An 18,448-nucleotide genomic window follows, 5' to 3' on the forward strand; every position below is an offset into this window, starting at 1 on the left:
CACCTCGAACCCCTGTACGTCTATACAAATTGAGCAAAAAATTACAGGGAACGTACGCCTAGAGTAATTTTAAGTTCTAATTGACATATACTGCTTTGTTGCCGGAGATTTCTTTCGCTGCTTTTTGGCCAATACGCCGCGTGGATACGCGTGACCCACACTTATATTAGTTTCCACTAGTTCGATAGACATCCACCTCCTACAATATCAACGTTTAGACCTGATCAGAAAGGAAAAGTAAAGCATACAATCTTCTTCTTGGAAATAGTATGCCCCAAGCAAGAATTACGGGATGTATTCAGGTAAAAGTAAGCGTCAAGGAAAGCGCAAGAAGTAGGAAAAAGGATGTCGCTTTCTGTACGGAGTACCTTAAAAAGCTTCCCTCTTTTTTGATCTCGTTTCTCATTATCGGATTGAACTATGTTCATATAACTGCCATCATTACAGTTTAATCAATCATGTCATGCCATCAAAATTAATAGAAGAATAAACAGCAAACTGAAGAGCATGAAGAACAAACATTTTGACAAAACTGGAGGGTAAGAAAGAGCAAAATGGACACCGAAAAAAAAGCAGTTTGTACGGTACATTAATTTTTTAACACAATTTCATACTCTCGCAGAACACCCATCCATGTTTTTGACTCGTTGCAGAAGTCAGGAAGGATAGGCTCCAAGTGTTCTCTTTAGAGTTCGTCGGCCATACGTTGTGTACCATGTGAAACTGTTTCCTTGATATTATCAGCTACTCTTTCCCCCTCCCTCCTGCCACTCAACATCCCGATTTTCAGCTGGTCCAAGACCCACTGGATGCCACCCTCCAACCGAGAAACAAGCGTGGCCTCCTGCGCGAGTTCTCCGTAGCGGAAGAAATTAGCATTCCGCCTAGCTTCCGCACGCAATTTGTCAATATCCCAGGTCTTATATCCTTTAAGACCGTATGAATCAATGTACTTTTCCAGATCAACCCGGGACCAGGTGTCGAATGCAGCGTCCTTGGTTGAGCTAACTTGCTGCGTTAAATAGTTCGTGACGGCAGCGAAATCTTCTCCACCGGCACTAGAAACTTGGTTGTATGCGGATTTTGCCTTTCTCAGGAGTTCATCGCGGGTATATTCAACGTTTTCCATCATCTTCTGATGCTGGGAAGACATATATTTCCTATATTCCACAGCATTAACATGCAGTCCGCAAAAATTGATAGAGAAAGGTGTGATTTTTGTCATACCCTAAATTTTCCTTGGTCCAGGTATCAAATGTCCAAGCAGAGAATCCAGTCATTGCTTTGCGCCTGTGGAGGCGCACTTTGGCAAGGAGTTCATCTCGTTTCGTTCCCTGCGGCACCTGAACACCACGCGCATCCAAATAAGCCCTGAGGCGTGAGTCAGACCATTGACTAATGGCAGAATTGAACATATCTGCCGCTCTGAGTCGTACATCCTCCGTCGCACGAGCAAATTCGTTTCCAGCTTTTGAAGTTGCCGCACCATACGCATGTGTGATTGATGCAGTGGGCTTTTGTAGCAAAGAAGCCCGATGTTTTCGTGCCAGGGCAATAAGCTCGTTGCGTCGCGAACCCTGAGGGACCTTGATTCCGTGCTTATCGAAAAACTCTTTGAATTCAGATTCTGACCAGGCATTAAACAAGGCCTCTGATAACGATTTCTGAGCAGCCTCCGCTGACGAAGATGCGGAAGCGGCGGCTTGGCGAGATTTTATACCCGCAAGACGAGCGTTACGCCGTACGCTAGCAACCAGTTTATCCCGAGTTGTTGGCTGCGGTAAGTGATACCCATGGCTGTCGAGGTATTCCTTTAGATCGGATTCTGACCATTGCTCATAAAGCCAATTCCCAGGATAGAATGTGGTTTGTCCAAGTTTTCGAGCAATGGCTTCGAAGTTTTCTCGTACTACCGCCAACAGTTTATCACGTTTGTTTGGTTGTGGGCTAGAAATTCCATGTTTATCAAGGAAGGTTTTCAATTGGGAATCACTCCAGCTATTAAAAAGAAGGTCAATCAATGAATTTCTTAGTAAATTCGAGGAACGCATACGTATCAAAAATCCACTCCTTCGCATCGCCCAGATAGTCAGCCACATGTTCTGCCGTGTGATGGATGGGAATTTGCACGCGCGACTCCCAATTATTTTTCACGAGCTCTTCAAGATCTTTTCTATCCGCTGGGGTAGGATATGGGATATCTACATAAATGTTAGCCACGCTCCAGTTTATGTCGCTGTGGCGTTGTCAAGATAATGGAAGGAACTCGCCGTGGTCAGAAAGCCAACGTTCAAGCTCTGTTTCGTGCCATCTGTTGTATACTGTAGCATTTCCATAGTTAGTCTTCCTCATCCTCAAGAGTATCTTCACAGAGACCCACAGCAGGTAGATAAACGTATGGGAAGAAATTGAGGCAGAACAGATGCAAGGCAAACACCAGCCTGCATCGTCGTTAGACAGACATACCAGCTTTACTAAACCAGTTCCTCAAACACGCTGTTTCCGTCACGGTTAATATAGTGACCACAAGGCCCAAGGCCCATGAGAGTCTCATGTTGGCTTTTTTATGTACAAGTGCAATAATTCGCCGATAGCAATGGCATGTATCAAGAACGAAAGGTGTAGGCACCTGATCCGGATGCTTGATAGGGAGGTAAGGACGCTTTACGTTAATTATAACTTATAAAGGACCTTTTGCATAGAGTTGAGTTAACGAAAGGCATACAGCAACATCTTCGCGGAAAATGGGCAAAGTCGAACGTGTTTGGAGGCCGATGACACTGGTGTGACGTATGACGGAGCTAAATTTTGCGTTAGCTTGGCCAGCGGATGCGTTCCTTGGAAATCTAGGTGAAGATATGAGCCAAGGCCTTGAAAATAGCCGTTTCGTGCTTGCCGCATCGACCTCTAAGGGTTTTTAGAGCAAACTAATAGCGATCTATGCTTTGATAAAGAGCTGATTGATATCCAAGCTTGATGCCTCGGTAAGATAACCACTAGTTAGTTAACTACACAAATCGGTTAGTAATAACTAAGCCAAGGCTTGATTATAGCCAATCAGCATGTCAAGAAGCCCCATCTGACACCATAGAAACTTGGAGCCTCAAACCAACCTCTTCTGGACATCATATCTAACTCACAGCTTTCATTTAATATACTTACTCGGTTTCTACAACGCAATGATGCGAGGGGCATACGTACCACAGATCACGTATATCAGTTGAGACCTACCTTACCAGTATCCATGACCCGACTTGCGATTACCTGACGCCAACATCCGCGAAAAGCCCATCATGAAAGAGTCGATTGGCCCGCATTGCAAGGCCCTGGCGTCACCAAATCCGTGGAACTTTGCTCTCTCAATGTAAATATCAGCTACTGGAATTGTGGATTGCAAGGAACTTTCACTAATATACCTTTGGTATTATAGATGCATCTTGTTTGGCATTCTTCTCTCGTATGTTCCTCAACATCACAGAATTATATCCCGGCGGTCTTCCTTCGGAATATCTCCATATTTTATTTTACTAGGAACTACATCTGGGACTTTTTCTTTTTCAAACATCCTTGTGCTCCCAAGAAGTGGAGAAGACATTGCTTGCTGCAAAGAGATTGATGGGTTCTCCTGCTTTGCTGGGCTGTTAGGCATATTCCAGGTCGGCGTGCAGGCACTCTGTTTTGCGATCATGTGAGATGAGCAATATCTTCCCCTACGTATTCCTTCCATCCAAATGGATGGGCATAAGATAGGAATTTACTGGAAAATACTAACATGACCAAATAATTCAGCCTTTTCCTTTTTGTCATCTTCTATCCCCGCTCGACCCCTTCCATTGTTAAGCAATCCTCACCCGGGACACACTCCTTCAGAATTGCCATCTTAGTCGCTGGAATATGTATTCTTCAGACAATAGCGACCGCCATCGTTGCCATCGTTATTGTTGTTGCATATCCAAACAAGCGTCAATTTTATGCAAACCTTTTCGGCATCTTCGCGGCCATTCTATCATCCATCCAATACTTCCCTCAGATCTATACAACCTTCCGCCTACGCCGGGTTGGCAGCCTGAGTATTCCGATGATGTGCATCCAAACACCAGGCAGCCTAGTATGGGCCGCTAGTCTAGCAGCACGTCTAGGTACGGAGGGCTGGAGCACCTGGGGGGTTTATGTGGTCACAGCCCTACTCCAAGGGACCCTGCTCATTATGGGGATCTATTTCGAATATATCAATCCATCGAAAGCAGAAACTAACGTAAGCCCCGCGGATACTTCGGGAACGGACGATGGCACCAACGGGGTCGAGGCTCATCGCGGCAACGAGGAGAACCATCATTCAGAAGAAACACCGTTGCTTCAGAGCACTGGGTAATTTTACATGGATATTCTGTTATTTATATATTTATACATGTCGTATTTAAACACTCAATATAATACATTCTGTGTAGACAATACTTCATTGTTCTGCAATGGAGTCTCTCTGCTATCTCCCAGCTGCTTTTCATCACGTCACTGGAACGATCCAATGCCCCTAAAGCTCGATTTTATCCAAAGTATAAATATATGCATCCATTCTTCTCTGGGCTCAATACCGCTTCTACCCATTGACAATTTTGGTCAGCTATTCAATGAACCAACGATTCGCGATAAGGAACGCCGAAGAATAGCATATGGAGACTGCCCAGAGAAGACCCAACGAATTGAAAGTCCGCTAATTTCATATATGAGAATCCAACTCCAACGGGCGAAAAATAGTAGCATGCGCCAATATCTTTACCAACTTAGTTCACCCGATTCCTAAACTCCTCAACCTCTTCCTCCAATGCTCTAAACTCGCCGTGATTACCAAGTTGAACATATGTCCTATCATATCTCTTTTTCATCTCCTCATTATGCTTTTTCACATCCTCCTCGACCTTATCCTGTATTTTTCGTTCCTCAGGACTTAGTTCCGGACGCTTGGGGTGCTGCGAATCGGCGCCGCTGTGCTGATATTCGTCACTGAGCGTAGGATGAGCCTTGTTGGATGGAATCCGGTGCTCGAACTCTTCTGAGAAGGAATCCCGTTCGGAACTCTCTGGGGGTGGTTGGTGTTTTCGAGAGTAATGTTCGTTTTCTATGGCCATGTGGATCAGGTTAATTAACCAACACTCTTTGTCAAGGCTCGAAGATGCGGGAAAAGGGGGTGGGACAGAAGTAGTCACCGTCACCATTCCCACTGCCATATGCGGCGCCCCTCCTCCCTTTCTCTTTAGTTGGTCCAGGCGATGCTTCGGAATTGGAATATTTCCTTCGTCCCTTTCCAGGTTGATATAATGCCTTAGCTGGCAAGCGCGACTGCGAGCAGTAAGCTTGTGCTTGCAACCTTAGCTGCGGAACGACTCTCCGTGATAGGCGATGCATTTCCGATATGACGTCTTTCTCCTAGTCTCTCTTTTTCGTTCCTCCGCTTATGCTCTTGAATTTCCGACGCCTTCTTATCCACGTTTTGGTCCAATAAAAGATGCTAGCATGAACTTCCGCACTGAAGGTGTTTTATATGCCGTTTCCTCTACTTGAGTTTACCAAAAAGACAAAAAACGAAATAATCAGACGGGTATATTTCTATATCTTACACACTTGCTCCTGGCATTTTTAACACCAACAACACCCATGAGGTCAAATATTTACCTGGTATGGGCTGGCCTAGTTTCCAGCGGTGACGTAGTGTCTTTAGCAAGAATCGCCTCTGGATTATGCGAGCCTCCTTCCCTGTTCCCGGAGCGGTGGGGTGTTAAAAGCGGAGTGTAATTCTGAAGATATTTCCTCACTCGATAGATATTTGCTTTTCTTCCTACCTTTGCCCCTATCTCTAAAACAAGTGTGTTAGAAGTGACGTCAGTGTATCAGTTATAGATATTGAGATCGAGGAATCGTTAGCTAGTGATAGCAAAAAGCGATAATAGATTTCGCCCCCATATTATGCTAAAGCAACAGGTATTTAAGCAGATATGGGGTTCCAGCATCAGACGCCACACGGCCCGGACAAGAAAACAGAGTATACTTTTGACAAACTACCAAGTAACAAAACAACTGTGTTAGAGCCAGGGACTTTGTCACATGCTATTAAAATACCTAGGGACCTAACTAAGCTACCCGATTGCCTCCATTCAAAATAGGAGTTTGTAGGGAAATGAAGGGGCCTATTAGACCTATGTATAAAACCGCGAGCTACCACAAGCTTTACCGGGCTAATCCACAAAAAACAAAACCTAAGATAAGAAACGCAACGATGACGTCACTAGCAGGTACTGCCCTCGAGATGTTAAATCCTAGCATAGTTAGTAGACGTCTTCTTGCTCGTAGCAATATATCACTTTCCATTTTCTTTATGCTTTCAAATAGTCAACAGTAGTCAACAGGCTAGGGAAGAGAGGGTTATAACAACATCGTACCCAGAGCAAATACTTCTCCTTTATTGATAAATAGAGATGTTATGATACTGTGATAAATTCCGCAGTCTCCTTAAGCGTGAAATCCATGACTGTTTGGCATCTTTCCTGGAAGGCGATTGTGGTTGGGAAACAGCAACTTGGATCGTGGGCATATTCTGTTCAACTTCGTTCAACTTTGAAGCCTGTCTGGTGTCTGTTGCTTGCTTGTATCAGCTTGAACTGTATGAAGAGCAAAATTGGCAACTAAATTGTAGGGATTGAGGAAATATGCGGAGTGCCCCTTGTGGCAAGTTTTTTATTTTCTATCGTTTGTTGATTCATGCTGACTGCTAGAAAAAAAAACCGCGTCCCGCTAGAGGGACGGGAATGAATACGCATTAGGGAGGGAGGTTAACGAAACAGTTGTCAGAGATGCTCTACCGTTTGCCTCGAATCGTAACTATATGTGGAGAACGACTCAATTGAAAAAGGTTGGTAAATTTAGATTTTTTCTTTCCTTAAACTCAGGAGGACGAACGACCTAAAGTATACTGATATAAAAATGTGACACATTGCATAACCGTTGCTGAGCAATCCGTCTCTGCTCATGTAACAAATATCAAAATGTCATTGGAGCGACAGCAGCCACTTTACAACAGCCACTTTCTACCAGTCCCGAGCCGTGCTGTACCAACCCATGGAATGTTAAAACCACACAGCTCATCACCGGAAAAAGTGTAGGTATGGCATGAATACCAGTATACATACATCCATCCATACATACACAGCGTGGCCAACCGCCAGTGCGATCTGTTGGACCAACTCAAAACACTTTCCTACAGCACTTCTATATCGTTCCGCTACATTGACACCCCCCCACACAGTGTAATGTACAGTACCTTCCGCCTCGCTGCATTCCAAATCGAGCCACCGCCGGTTGCCTTGGGTCGTCAGTCACGCCTTATGCACCGGCGATGGCGATGGTCCTTGCCTGAGGTCGTGTGCATTGTTGTATTGTTGCATTTCCGTGATCCCTCAGCAACAACCCAGTCTTAACAACTGTAGAAGTAAAAAGGCTGGCTAGCTTTAGGTGCCGCGCCTAAACTTCCGAGCTCTGTAATATCAAAAAAAAGCTCACCCGGTGTGGGAATAAGCGAAGGCTCGTGACGATTTAGTTAGTTTTACCAGTAAAGACAGGATGCAAGGGATGGGGTGTCTGTCTTCGAAAAGTCCACTTCCCGTTCTTTCTTTCTTTCTTTCTTTCTTTCCTTTTTGTTTATTTAAGATTGATAGGGTCGTGTGAGCGAGCGGAGTTCATGGAATGATGGGCGAGACGTGTTGAATACCAACCAAGGCCATCTCATATATCATATCCATCATAGATTGACACACCATGTCAATCAGGTAGTATTTTCTCCTCGCTAGATAACTAACATACGACATTTGTAACTAACTAGTTACTTTAAGTTACTTTAGATCAATTACATGACAAACAAATATAGTTACCCACAACAAAAAAACACACTTTGTGCACCCCCTTTGATGATCTATCCACTCCATCCTGATTGGCACTACTCACAAATAATGGTGCATACCTAGAGAGAAAACTATACTATATCACCAACAAACAAAGCAACTGGAAAGAGAAAAGAAATATATGGACAGTGATGATACTTCTATGCATGTTCTGCAGTGGAAGGAAAAGAAAAGGGATGAATATAGCAGCAAGATATAGTTATAGTTATCTCATGTCATATGCGAGTGCATGTGTATGTGCCCATATTTATCAAACAGATGCTCCGGGCAACCAAAGCATTCAATGTGGTGGCATTCATTTCCCCGAGTGGCCTATATAGGTAGATTTCAAGACCATGTGTATATATCTCTCTTTATATTATAGAAAAACCAACTTTTCTGTGCAAAAAATGCTGTAACATGACCTCACGTGGCCTCATGTGCACCCCATCAAATCCATGAAGAGATTGAATGGCTGGCTCAACAGCCAGCTCTGCAGTCTGTATAGCTCTGATATTAATCTTCATTCTCTTCTTTCTTTACAGATGTTCTTTATTGTATTTACATTCTTTATATTCATCTTTATATTCATTACAATCTATACATTCATTGATATACTTTTTTCATGCACTGCTGCACAATGTGTGGGAATTCTCATTCTCTCAGTGTGTTTGAATGATCTCAATTCAATGCATTATTCTGTACATACTCTACATGCTGTCAAGCCCAGCATTATGTATGTTAGTCATATTTAATTCAAATTTTTCATCTATCATTGAGAGATGTAACTGCTTCTGTGTTCAACTCATAGTGAGTTGAATTGTCACATTATGATATGTGCTATGAAAACTGTTCATCTCATCTATTTCATACTGTTAATTGCATCTTCAAGAACTGCAATGACTGCAGAGCTTTCAATCATGGATATATTCATAATATTAAATAACAGCATTTGACAGCTGCAGCAGCAGTTTCTGCAGCAGATGAACTTGCTGATCATATATATATAAATTTACTAAAGCAATCAACTCTTAATGATTTCAACATTCAAATCAATTTAATTATTTCTGAATCAATTGTTAATTTTTCAACCATTTATAATTGTTGATTTGTTCTTTACAGCTTTCACTTCTACATTTATTATTATCAATCATTTAATTTTAATTGAATAATTATCTACTGCTTTGTTTGCAGAGTTAAGTATTGAATTGATAAATGTGTATACAAGTTATTTAAAATTCTCTCAGTGTTTTTCATATGCTGTGCAAGAGATGTTGTAAAATTATTATTTATTAAAAAATTTTCATCAGAGTTATGTGAATTATTTAATAATGATACAGCTGATATGAAGCATTTCTGCAAGCATATTTAAAATTACAACTCTGTCTTGATATTTATATCTTTTAAATACAAGCAGAATTCACATCTGAATTATCTGATTATTGATAATTCAATATTATTTCAAATATAAAAGAAACTCTATCATTTGCAAGAGTTTTTAAAGTTTAAATCAGATAAAAATATTTATTTTATATAAATGTAAATTCATGATCTGCAATTTGATGCAGATATTGTAAATGATGTGAACTTTATCATACATTCTAATATATTTAATCATATTCATATTGTGTTGTTTATTGTTTATTCATTTGCTTTTTCATGTTCTTCTTTTATATTATTGACTGTTAATATTTCTAAGATTAATTCTTTTATTCAACTTTATCAGTTTGTATGAAAGATATTATATTTATTGCTTTTTTTAATTGAGATTTGAAATTTTTTTCATATATTATTATATTTCTCTTACATCTCATCTCTTATAGCTGTGCAATCATTTCACTGCTGTTTTTAATGATTTGTTCTATCAGCAATCTAACTCTATATTCAAATGTCTATACATTGACAGACTGCTGAAATGGCTGCTGAGAAATGAATGCAGATGTGTTGACAGACTGCTGAGATTATTAAAAGTGAAGTGAAAGTGAGAGAGAATTGATAGACAGTACAAACTGCTGAGTCTTCAGAGCTTGCTCTGCATTATTATTAATTGTAATTTCATCATTTCTGAGCTGTTTTTCTTCATTTTTTGACAGTTCTCTACTTACATTTAGTCATTTTGACTATTTTGATTGTATTAGATGTTTTGAGGGTTGATAGATGTAAATCATTACATTTCAAATATTTATTGTTTGATTGTAATCACTAACTATGTTCTCTATATGAGCTGTTTAACATTTAATTACATCTTGCTTAGTGCTTCTACATTAACTCTACAACATTGCTACAATGTTATTCATCTTTTTCATCTATGTGATTGTTCTCTATTAACAGCTGTAGATTACATGGAATTCATCTATATGAGTCACGTGCAGTCATTATATATCTCATTACATTCGCCTGAGGGATTAAACGGCGCGTTTTCAAGCTGGATAAGCGAGCGCAAGCGAGCGATTGCGGCTTGTGTAGTATGATGGAAAAAGATGGGTCAAATAAAAACAGAAGAAATGGCGGTGTTAGGTGGCAGTAAAGGGGATAATGATATTTTGGGTTGTTAGCATATCTCCGATAAATCGTCACGACATGATCCTCGGAAAATATATAAGCAAAGGTTAAAAAGAAATACCCCACTAATAACAATGGCGAAGGATATATCGGAAGATGTTAAGAGGAAGAAATAAAAAAAAAGAGAGATATACCCCTTTGACCAAATATACCTTAAGCATATATCAACGCCAATGCCTGAGAAAAAAACCAAATATATGTGAAATGCCAGCAAAAGGGGGATGGATGGATTATCCCCGGAACCCAAACGCCTTATTTTGCTCTTTAATTTCCTCCAATCTCTAGCAAGCGCTAACCAACGATCCACTGGCAGAAACAATCATCATCATTGTCCGGAGCACTCAAGGTGCCGTTACCATCACTCCGCGAACTGGATAGTGTTGTTTCGGCTTCGTCAACAGGAACTCGAGACCCAAGTGGGCCTGATATAGTTCCATCATCCATCACCTGCATCTGCTCGCAGTATGGAGGAGTTCCATCAGTGGAAGACCTTATTTCTTCCAATTTGATCATGCGAGGGTACTCTATTGGTAGGCCACCAGGTGCCGCTAAAGAAGTTGTTCGAAGCCCGCGAAGGTCTAGAGAGGGGAGTGCAGTTGTGGATGTGAGTGTTGTGGAGGTCTTAGTTGGCGTATATTGGCCCGAGCCCGTTGTTGTCGTAGGTTCGGAGAGTTGCTGGTTGACATAGATGAAAAGTTCCAAATAAGTACTATTCCACCAGCAAAAATAAGGCCGATCACCTGGTTTTGACGCCATGGGTGCTGTAGTTCCCGCACGTCGACGGAGCTGGACCCCATCAACTGGTTGTCCTGAAAGAACGTGAGGGAAGTCATCGGAATGAATTATCACAAGTTTATCAAAGGGCGTGAAAAAGAATAAGGCTGGACCCAAATCTGGTTGGGTCCTATCGAGCATCAGTTTGAGGTCGAAAGTCGTGACTTCCAGTGCTGGAGCTTGGGCACCATATACGAAATTCCCATTCCGCTTGTAAGGTTGGAGTTCGATGCTTTTTGATCCGTCGTCTTCCTCGGAGAGCGAGCAAGAAAATGAACCTTTGTTCATGCACTGCCATGACTTCACAAGATCATCGTCATTGACGCAGCTATTTGATGATCCATGTAGCGAAGCTGCAGGGATCTGGAAATCACCAGTTGGGATTGGGAGAAGGGAAGGCGTAGTCGTTAACTGTGCTGCATCCAACATAGTGGTGGCCGTTACCGTTACAAAAACGGAAGTAGGACTAGAAAATATTAACAGAGGAGACAAAAAAAGAGTGGAGGAAGGGGTGCAAAAATAGTCGTCTCATACCTTCCACCACTTAATGCAGAACTAGCACTTGCTCCACCTGCTTTCTCCCCTCGCTTGTTTCCAACTACACCTCCAACAACACCGCCAATTACTGCTCCAATCAAAACGACAATAGCAATGAGGATAATAGTCCATATTTGGAGACCACAGCACACTCTAGTTTTGCCTTTTTCGACCAGTTTTTCCTTGATACTACTGCTTGGGTCATCCGCTTGAGGTTCACCAGCGGGAGCATTTTGTCGGCCAGCCCCATTTTCATCCAATAGGGTTCGGGATGATACTCCTGATTCTGGGGATACCGGGACACCAGCTAACGTCACCGGCGGAGGCGGGGTGACAAATTCGTGGGATCCAAATTTTTGGGGTGTCCCATCTGGATATCTCGTATAAGGCGGCAGTTGTTCAGTATGGCCATCTACCCCAACAATATCTCCAACTTCATTGGCGCCAGCGTTTCCCCGGGACCGGAATGCCTGTTCGCGGCCAGGAAAACCAACTGGGATAGGAGAGTGCACTTCCACGTCTTCCTCCTCTGGGACAGTATTCTGCGGATACATGGCGTACGGATGCTGGGGCGGCATTGGCTCAACCTGACTCCGTTCTACAGGTCGAACAGTCGAAGTGGATGAGTTAGATGATGACCGACCCAAACCGGTAGCTTGAGGGTACATAGCGTATGGATGTGTAGGTCTGGTCTGGCCAGTATACGGGCTTAGGGCTCTAGGCATTGAGAAACGAGAAGAAACACTAATGCTTCGATGTGCCACGGATGGAGGAGGATGGGTCGTCGAAGAGGCGGAGGACGAGTGACGAGTAATAGACGAGGAAACGGCATTTTGGGTGACGACAGGAGGATGATTTGGAGCGGCTTGTTCACGCTCAGATATCGGTTCCGGTTTTGGAGAGCCCGATCGTTGCGACATTTGCGACTGGAATGAAGCAACCGAGTCTCGAAAGGGGCTTAGGTATGAGGACAGACCATTCTCGTCATCCAATGTGGTAGACGAGTTCGACGAAGCGTGGTCGGATTGACCAGAGTGGTCTAGAGGAGAATCAACAGAATCCAATGGCTCGAGAGAAAAGGCATCACTGAAGACGTCCGTAATGAAAGACTGTTCAGGGGAATGATGGCCAGCAGACAGGGGAGATTGCGGGCGATGAGATTGAGTAGAAAGAGAGTGCTCGTGAATTTCTTCTGGTGACGGTGATAGGGCACGCTCAGACATAGTGCACTGCCCACTTGGGGGAGCGGTCCCCTCCTGTCAAGCACAAGAAACACCCCAAAACCCACTCCCAGGGGACAAACAAACGGAGAGAGAGACTGTCGAGCAGCAGTATAAGAAACGGTATAGGACGTAAACGATGGAAGGAGAGGAGAACCGAAGTCAACAGCGATGGACGGATGAGACAGAACGAGAGAGGGTGGGTGTTGGGGTGGATGGGGTGGAGTCAAGTCAGCGTCGTCGGAGGTTGGCTGTAAGAAGCGTCGACGAGACGGGGGAAGGGGATGGCCACCGACCACAACTTTGCTGGGGCCCCAAGAGTCTGAGCAACGGCCACACAAACAAACAACATCAAGTACGAGTGCTTCCAGGTATTTGCAACTTTCTCTCCAGTTCTTCTTTTGGGTTGCTATATTGTTGACTGTTATTTACTGTAGTTTAATAACTGTACATTATCTGTCGCCAATATAACACTTCTGCCCATGGTGGAATAAGAATAATCCATCTTTCATTGTTGTACGGAGTATTGTACTGAACATTTCCAAATTACTAGCATTGTGCTGATGGTTATGCTTGGCCCAGTGGTGTTTTGGCCCTGGGTTTGGCGTCTTCAGCCGAATTTCCACCGTACAGAGTACGGAGTAGATATTTTATTATTATTAGTTAGGCTCTGTGCACCATACAACCATAGACCGTAACCTTGAGCAAAAAGGGTCAGTATTCCTGGTGTCCCTACCTATGACGAGAGATGGAAGCGGAGAAGTAAGATTTCATGGGCTATTGGACGATTCAGGACGGAGAAACATGCTGAGTGAGTGTATTACTCATTGACCTGCCAAACAGGCGATTTCACCAGTGATACGGGTGTTATCTATCACCACAAGGTCCACAGCCACTTGTTGTTCCGCTCTCTCCGCCAATACTTTTTACTTTTTTCTTTATTCATTTATTTTTTATTTTTATTTTTTTTTTTTATTTTTTTTTTTTTTTTGCTCACGCTGAAGCAGTGAGCACCAGAGCAGGGCTTTTGCTCTGGCCGCGCTAGCCCTCCCTTGTCAAAACGGTATCATTACACCTCCAGGTCGGCTAACTGGTTCATTGCGCTCTTGGGCTGTTACATAGTTAACCAGCACAAGGAACAAACTAACTGGTTGAAATTATCAGAAGAGATCCATCTCTATCTTTGCTCATCATTATCATGACAAATAATAGTTGACAGTCGTTTCGGCATATGGGAAGTTGCGCTGATGGGGGGCATTGACAAGAAAGCCGCTTGGGAAGGCTTCTCTCCCTGTTTGCCTACATGGATATCTTTGATACAAACAGCCCAACCGGATTACCCACCAGGTTTTTTCTTGCTCTCAAAATCCTCCTAGGCTTGCCGCTAAATTGTCCACAGTTTGGCATCCGAGTCCAAGGATGACAAGCCTACCTCCGTGGGCCCCTCTTGGCCTATCCCCGCTCTTCCCTCGCCGGTATCGAGCTGAATCCCCCAGGGTTTCCAATTATGTCGTCCAATCCCATTTCCTGACTACGGAGAACTCTTCTCCTTCAAACAGGCTAAGGGTAGGGGAGCCAAGGGGGAAGAAAGTGTCATTCCAACGAAACAGCGAATCACGAGGCCGAACAAGAAACACCCCACAATCCACTTTTTCCTAGGAAGTCGACAGCTTCTCCGAGACTCCATCGTCTGGCGCCAGCAAAGTACTGTACAATTTCTTCGCTCTCTTCCACAACGTTGGCTAGTTTCCATCAACAATTCCAGTTTTCCTCAAGGCGATTTCACTTTGGTTCCTTGGCGAAGCCTTGAGAGCATCCATCACAGGGGGCCATGCACGGAGCGTTAGTTATCAAATGCTTTTTCAGGCGTGGAAAAAATATCCGATTAGACGCACATTGGATCTACGTCACTTTTTTTCCCCCGTGTCCCAATAGAATTTTTACAAAAAGGTTTTAAAAACAGAAACCCGAAACAATATCAGCAACAGCACCCACCGGAAGCACCAGCTTACAAGCTTTCCAGTAGTCGTCCGCTACACAGTGACAGCTCCCGAAGTGCCCTGTGGGAATCCATAGCCATTTTCGACCAAAAAAGAACAGAGATCTGTCTGCTGTGGAGATCGCTCCTTCACGCTCCAGCTACGGAGTACTGCGGAGATGCTCCTCTCTCTCTCTCCTGTTAATGAGGATGGGGTATGGATACTGTTCAACACCAGTGTATCCTGTACACTATATGCCATTATACTGACATTCTAGAAGTCATTGTCGATCTTGTTCCTTCAATTCTAGCCTTGCGGAGTCCATGATGTGTAGGCTAAAATTTCGGAAGACCCCTTAAATATAACCTCCAGGCTGTCGGCTCTGACGATTTTGGGTTGGAATGTAAACTTGGATAATGGTATTTAGTTAATGCCGCTCCGAATCTTCACGATTTTATATCTATACTGCACAGTAGCACAAAAGGAAGCATTTTGCATGTGTGTCCTACCGCGTCCCAAGGACAGGTAGCGAGCTACCTGTAACTAACGATGACATCTCAACGAATCAAAGAAGTTGTCTGCCACAAACAACAAACTTAAAATGTCTTGGTAAACACCTCCGCCTTCGTTCACCAAACTATAGCAGTCCATTGACAACCGCCATATCACTCCCCGCCAAGACCATTGAATCAGGTACTAACTAGGCCAAATGGGCAGAATAAAAACAGTAAAAGCAACAACAAGAAGCTGCCATTTTTCTCCATGTTGATCAGTGTCAGTGATCAACAAGCTGCTAATTGTGAAAGATCTTTTCTTGCTTTCTTGCTTGCTTTGCAAGGGCCTAGAGTTGGGAGCGCGCGTGTATGTCTACTATATAGTATATAGTTAAGGAGGAGGTTGTTCGCTGTGCAGACTAGTACTCAACGCTGCGTACAACAATTACAAACGCATTATTGCTTCTTGCTCTGTGCTACTACTGACAATGGTCGGTTGCTGGGCCGGTTGCTAGGGTTCATCATGTCTTGGTTCACTTTTTACTTCAATGGATGGCATGCTCGGTCTGTACCACCTTGAGTTGGGAAGGACTTGTAAGGCTGCATATTTAAGTGATTTTTCTTTTCTTTTTTTCCCTGTTTCACATGTATATAAACCCACGCTTGGAATCGCGGAGACTTGAACATTACCTGTTCATGGGAGGTTGTGTCGATGGACTTTTGAGGACGCATGTTTAAGTTAGGACATCGAGAGGTCTCCATCCTTGGATGTTACTATGAAACACCCCCCGCCGCCCCGCCCCCGTCTTCTCCCTTATCTTTATTTTCACAACCTTTGAGATGTGTTCTCCGTACTAGATACTATTCCCTGATTTGCATTTCTTCACAGAGATATCAACAGAAACAAAGGGTTTCAGCACAAAATAGGGAGGGAATGTTCAGAGAATAGCAACGAATCATTAAGTAAACATTACGTGCTCGTGTCCTAGCGAGCGGCATGGGCGGCCTCAGCTGTGTAGATGTGTGCAGGATGTGCAGGACGTATACTTGCGAGTACGAAATGTACCCATTCTCGTTCAGATATCCCGGCCTCCATACATATAGAGGCATGGAACTATTACTATTGGAGAAGGATTGAACTTGATGTTGTTAAAGGGCTGAAAATGCTGGCACGCTGCGGATTCATGTGTTCACCCGCAACAAAAAGAATTAATGGTTTCAACGGGGGTTCAAAATGCCCGGAGACGGTTGTGATAATGGTCTGTCGGGCGAGGAAATTCAAATTTGATAGTCGACGAGAAGCAAGGGGAGGACGATTTATAGAGCGGAGAGTCGTTATTCTGGGTACGTATGAAAGGACCGCGCGAGAGCGTGTGAAACGGGGTGTGGATAACCTCAGCTGTTTGTCATGATCGTCGATATCTTCAACAAGCACCATCGGGAGGGGGAGGAATCAACTGCCTCCGTAATGCGACGGAAAGAAGCCGACATTGATTGTCTAGCGCAGTCAGGGAGAACAATGCAGGTTGATTCGAAAATCGGCTTCTAATGACGGAATGATGAGAACAAGAGGGGATCAATCGGGGACGTGCAGCATTGCGCATGCTCGCATGTATAAGCCATGCACTGCGTTGGTCTTGATCATAAATTTCACCCCTTTCGTCTCAGATTAAGGATTTTTGAGAGCTGAACCTCCCCCTTCTGCCCCCAGCCTCCAACACCGTGCTGAATATCTGGGCGAACGTCCACATACCATGACCAAGCTCGTCGATCTATTTCGTTTTTGCTGAGCACGGATGCCCATGATTGGCAGAGGAGATCAATCGCGCCAAGTAAAAGGGCAAGGCTTTTCTCCTTTTCAGACACAGAATCTGAAGAGGCCTTCTTCGTTTTCCCTTTCCCGATGTTGGACTCGGTTTGTTTCTGTAACGTAAATGATTTTAATAAATATTCGCGGGCTGTCTCTGGTCTATGGATTGGGAGCACCGGGCTGGTCAGGCGTGGCCCCGGGCCGTTCGTGTTTGACCTCTTCATAACTTCTGGATCTAAGCCCCACAGGGCAGGCTGTTCGTCTGACGATTTATGGCTGGCATTTTCACTGCTCTCCTTTGCCAGGTTCTCTACATTCGCATCGAGCCCAGCAGCCCGATCCGACGGGGATTCCTCATGCCAGTTATATCCCCATCGCTTTAAAACGGGAATCTCTCTTCCAAGGATTTTCACGGTAGGCTGCCCCTGCGCCCATCCCTCATCTTCTGCGCTTTTGCCTTGCTCGATTCCAAGGCTAACGGCCTTTGATCGACTGTTGGCACTGACAACTGCTTGAGCCAGGCTTAGCCTGCTAGATAATGGTTGTTCTGGCATAGTATACTTTAACAACATTACCGCAAACGCCAGGACAAGAGGCGCCCGATTTGTAACCAAGACAGCTGAAGAAATTTCGTCTGTGTTGGACCATAATGGGAGGGCGAGCGCCGACTCGAGCTGAGAGGGAGATGATGTTTCCGAATTTACACTGTTCTTTTTGGTTTTCTTTACAGGAGGACCAGTACCGTCTGCTTCGTAGGCGCGCTTCTTAGCAACCCTCCTGGCACCGTTTAAGACTTGTTTTGCAACTTTTTCTTCACCCAAAATGGAATGAAGAGATGCAAGATCTTTCTTCAGGATGTCCTCGGGGCTAAGTGTAAGGTGTCAGTTACCGTTTCAGCCCTGGGAGTAGAATACATATGAAACATATGCCTTCTTTCTTGCATACGTGAGTAAATTAGCGTTTTGAAGCTCTTTCGCCTTTGCAATTGCCAGAGCTAGGGGCAGTTTTGAATCTTGCGAAAGGAAGCGTAGCAACGCTTGGATTTGTGACGGAGTAGACATTTTCAACACTTATAGTCAGCCTTGGCTTCTGGTGAGACAAGATGTATCTCTTACAGAAACTTTTGACATTTGATTTATTTTGA

General features: G+C 43.8%; 5 protein-coding genes across 5 annotated transcripts; 1 reads left to right on the forward strand and 4 right to left on the reverse strand.

Annotated features, from left to right (window-relative positions):
- Positions 1-685: 685 nt before the first annotated feature.
- Positions 686-3,129, reverse strand: HCAG_00125 (predicted protein; the record flags this gene model as incomplete). Its single annotated transcript, XM_001543029.1, has 7 exons — positions 686-1,160; positions 1,228-1,998; positions 2,054-2,201; positions 2,267-2,311; positions 2,467-2,486; positions 2,726-2,801; positions 3,114-3,129. The coding sequence occupies 7 exons, from the start codon at positions 3,127-3,129 to the stop codon at positions 686-688; spliced, it is 1,551 nt and encodes a 516-aa protein (XP_001543079.1).
- A 301-nt stretch (positions 3,130-3,430) lies between these two features.
- HCAG_00126 (predicted protein) lies at positions 3,431-4,372 on the forward strand (the record flags this gene model as incomplete). The annotated part of the gene is made up of 3 exons (XM_001543030.1): positions 3,431-3,457; positions 3,657-3,688; positions 3,790-4,372. 3 exons carry the CDS (start codon positions 3,431-3,433, stop codon positions 4,370-4,372), a joined length of 642 nt encoding a protein of 213 aa, XP_001543080.1.
- A 409-nt stretch (positions 4,373-4,781) lies between these two features.
- Positions 4,782-5,654, reverse strand: HCAG_00127 (predicted protein; the record flags this gene model as incomplete). Its single annotated transcript, XM_001543031.1, has 2 exons — positions 4,782-5,324; positions 5,616-5,654. The coding sequence occupies 2 exons, from the start codon at positions 5,652-5,654 to the stop codon at positions 4,782-4,784; spliced, it is 582 nt and encodes a 193-aa protein (XP_001543081.1).
- A 5,127-nt stretch (positions 5,655-10,781) lies between these two features.
- On the reverse strand, positions 10,782-13,024 carry HCAG_00128 (predicted protein; the record flags this gene model as incomplete). The annotated part of the gene is made up of 3 exons (XM_001543032.1): positions 10,782-11,730; positions 11,799-12,399; positions 12,445-13,024. The coding sequence occupies 3 exons, from the start codon at positions 13,022-13,024 to the stop codon at positions 10,782-10,784; spliced, it is 2,130 nt and encodes a 709-aa protein (XP_001543082.1).
- Positions 13,025-17,144: 4,120 nt separating this feature from the next.
- Positions 17,145-18,365, reverse strand: HCAG_00129 (predicted protein; the record flags this gene model as incomplete). Its single annotated transcript, XM_001543033.1, has 2 exons — positions 17,145-18,171; positions 18,250-18,365. 2 exons carry the CDS (start codon positions 18,363-18,365, stop codon positions 17,145-17,147), a joined length of 1,143 nt encoding a protein of 380 aa, XP_001543083.1.
- Positions 18,366-18,448: the final 83 nt, after the last annotated feature.

This window comes from Histoplasma capsulatum, genomic scaffold, assembly GCF_000149585.1.
Source record: "Histoplasma capsulatum NAm1 scaffold_1 genomic scaffold, whole genome shotgun sequence".
In the NCBI taxonomy this organism is placed as follows: domain Eukaryota; kingdom Fungi; phylum Ascomycota; class Eurotiomycetes; order Onygenales; family Ajellomycetaceae; genus Histoplasma; species Histoplasma mississippiense.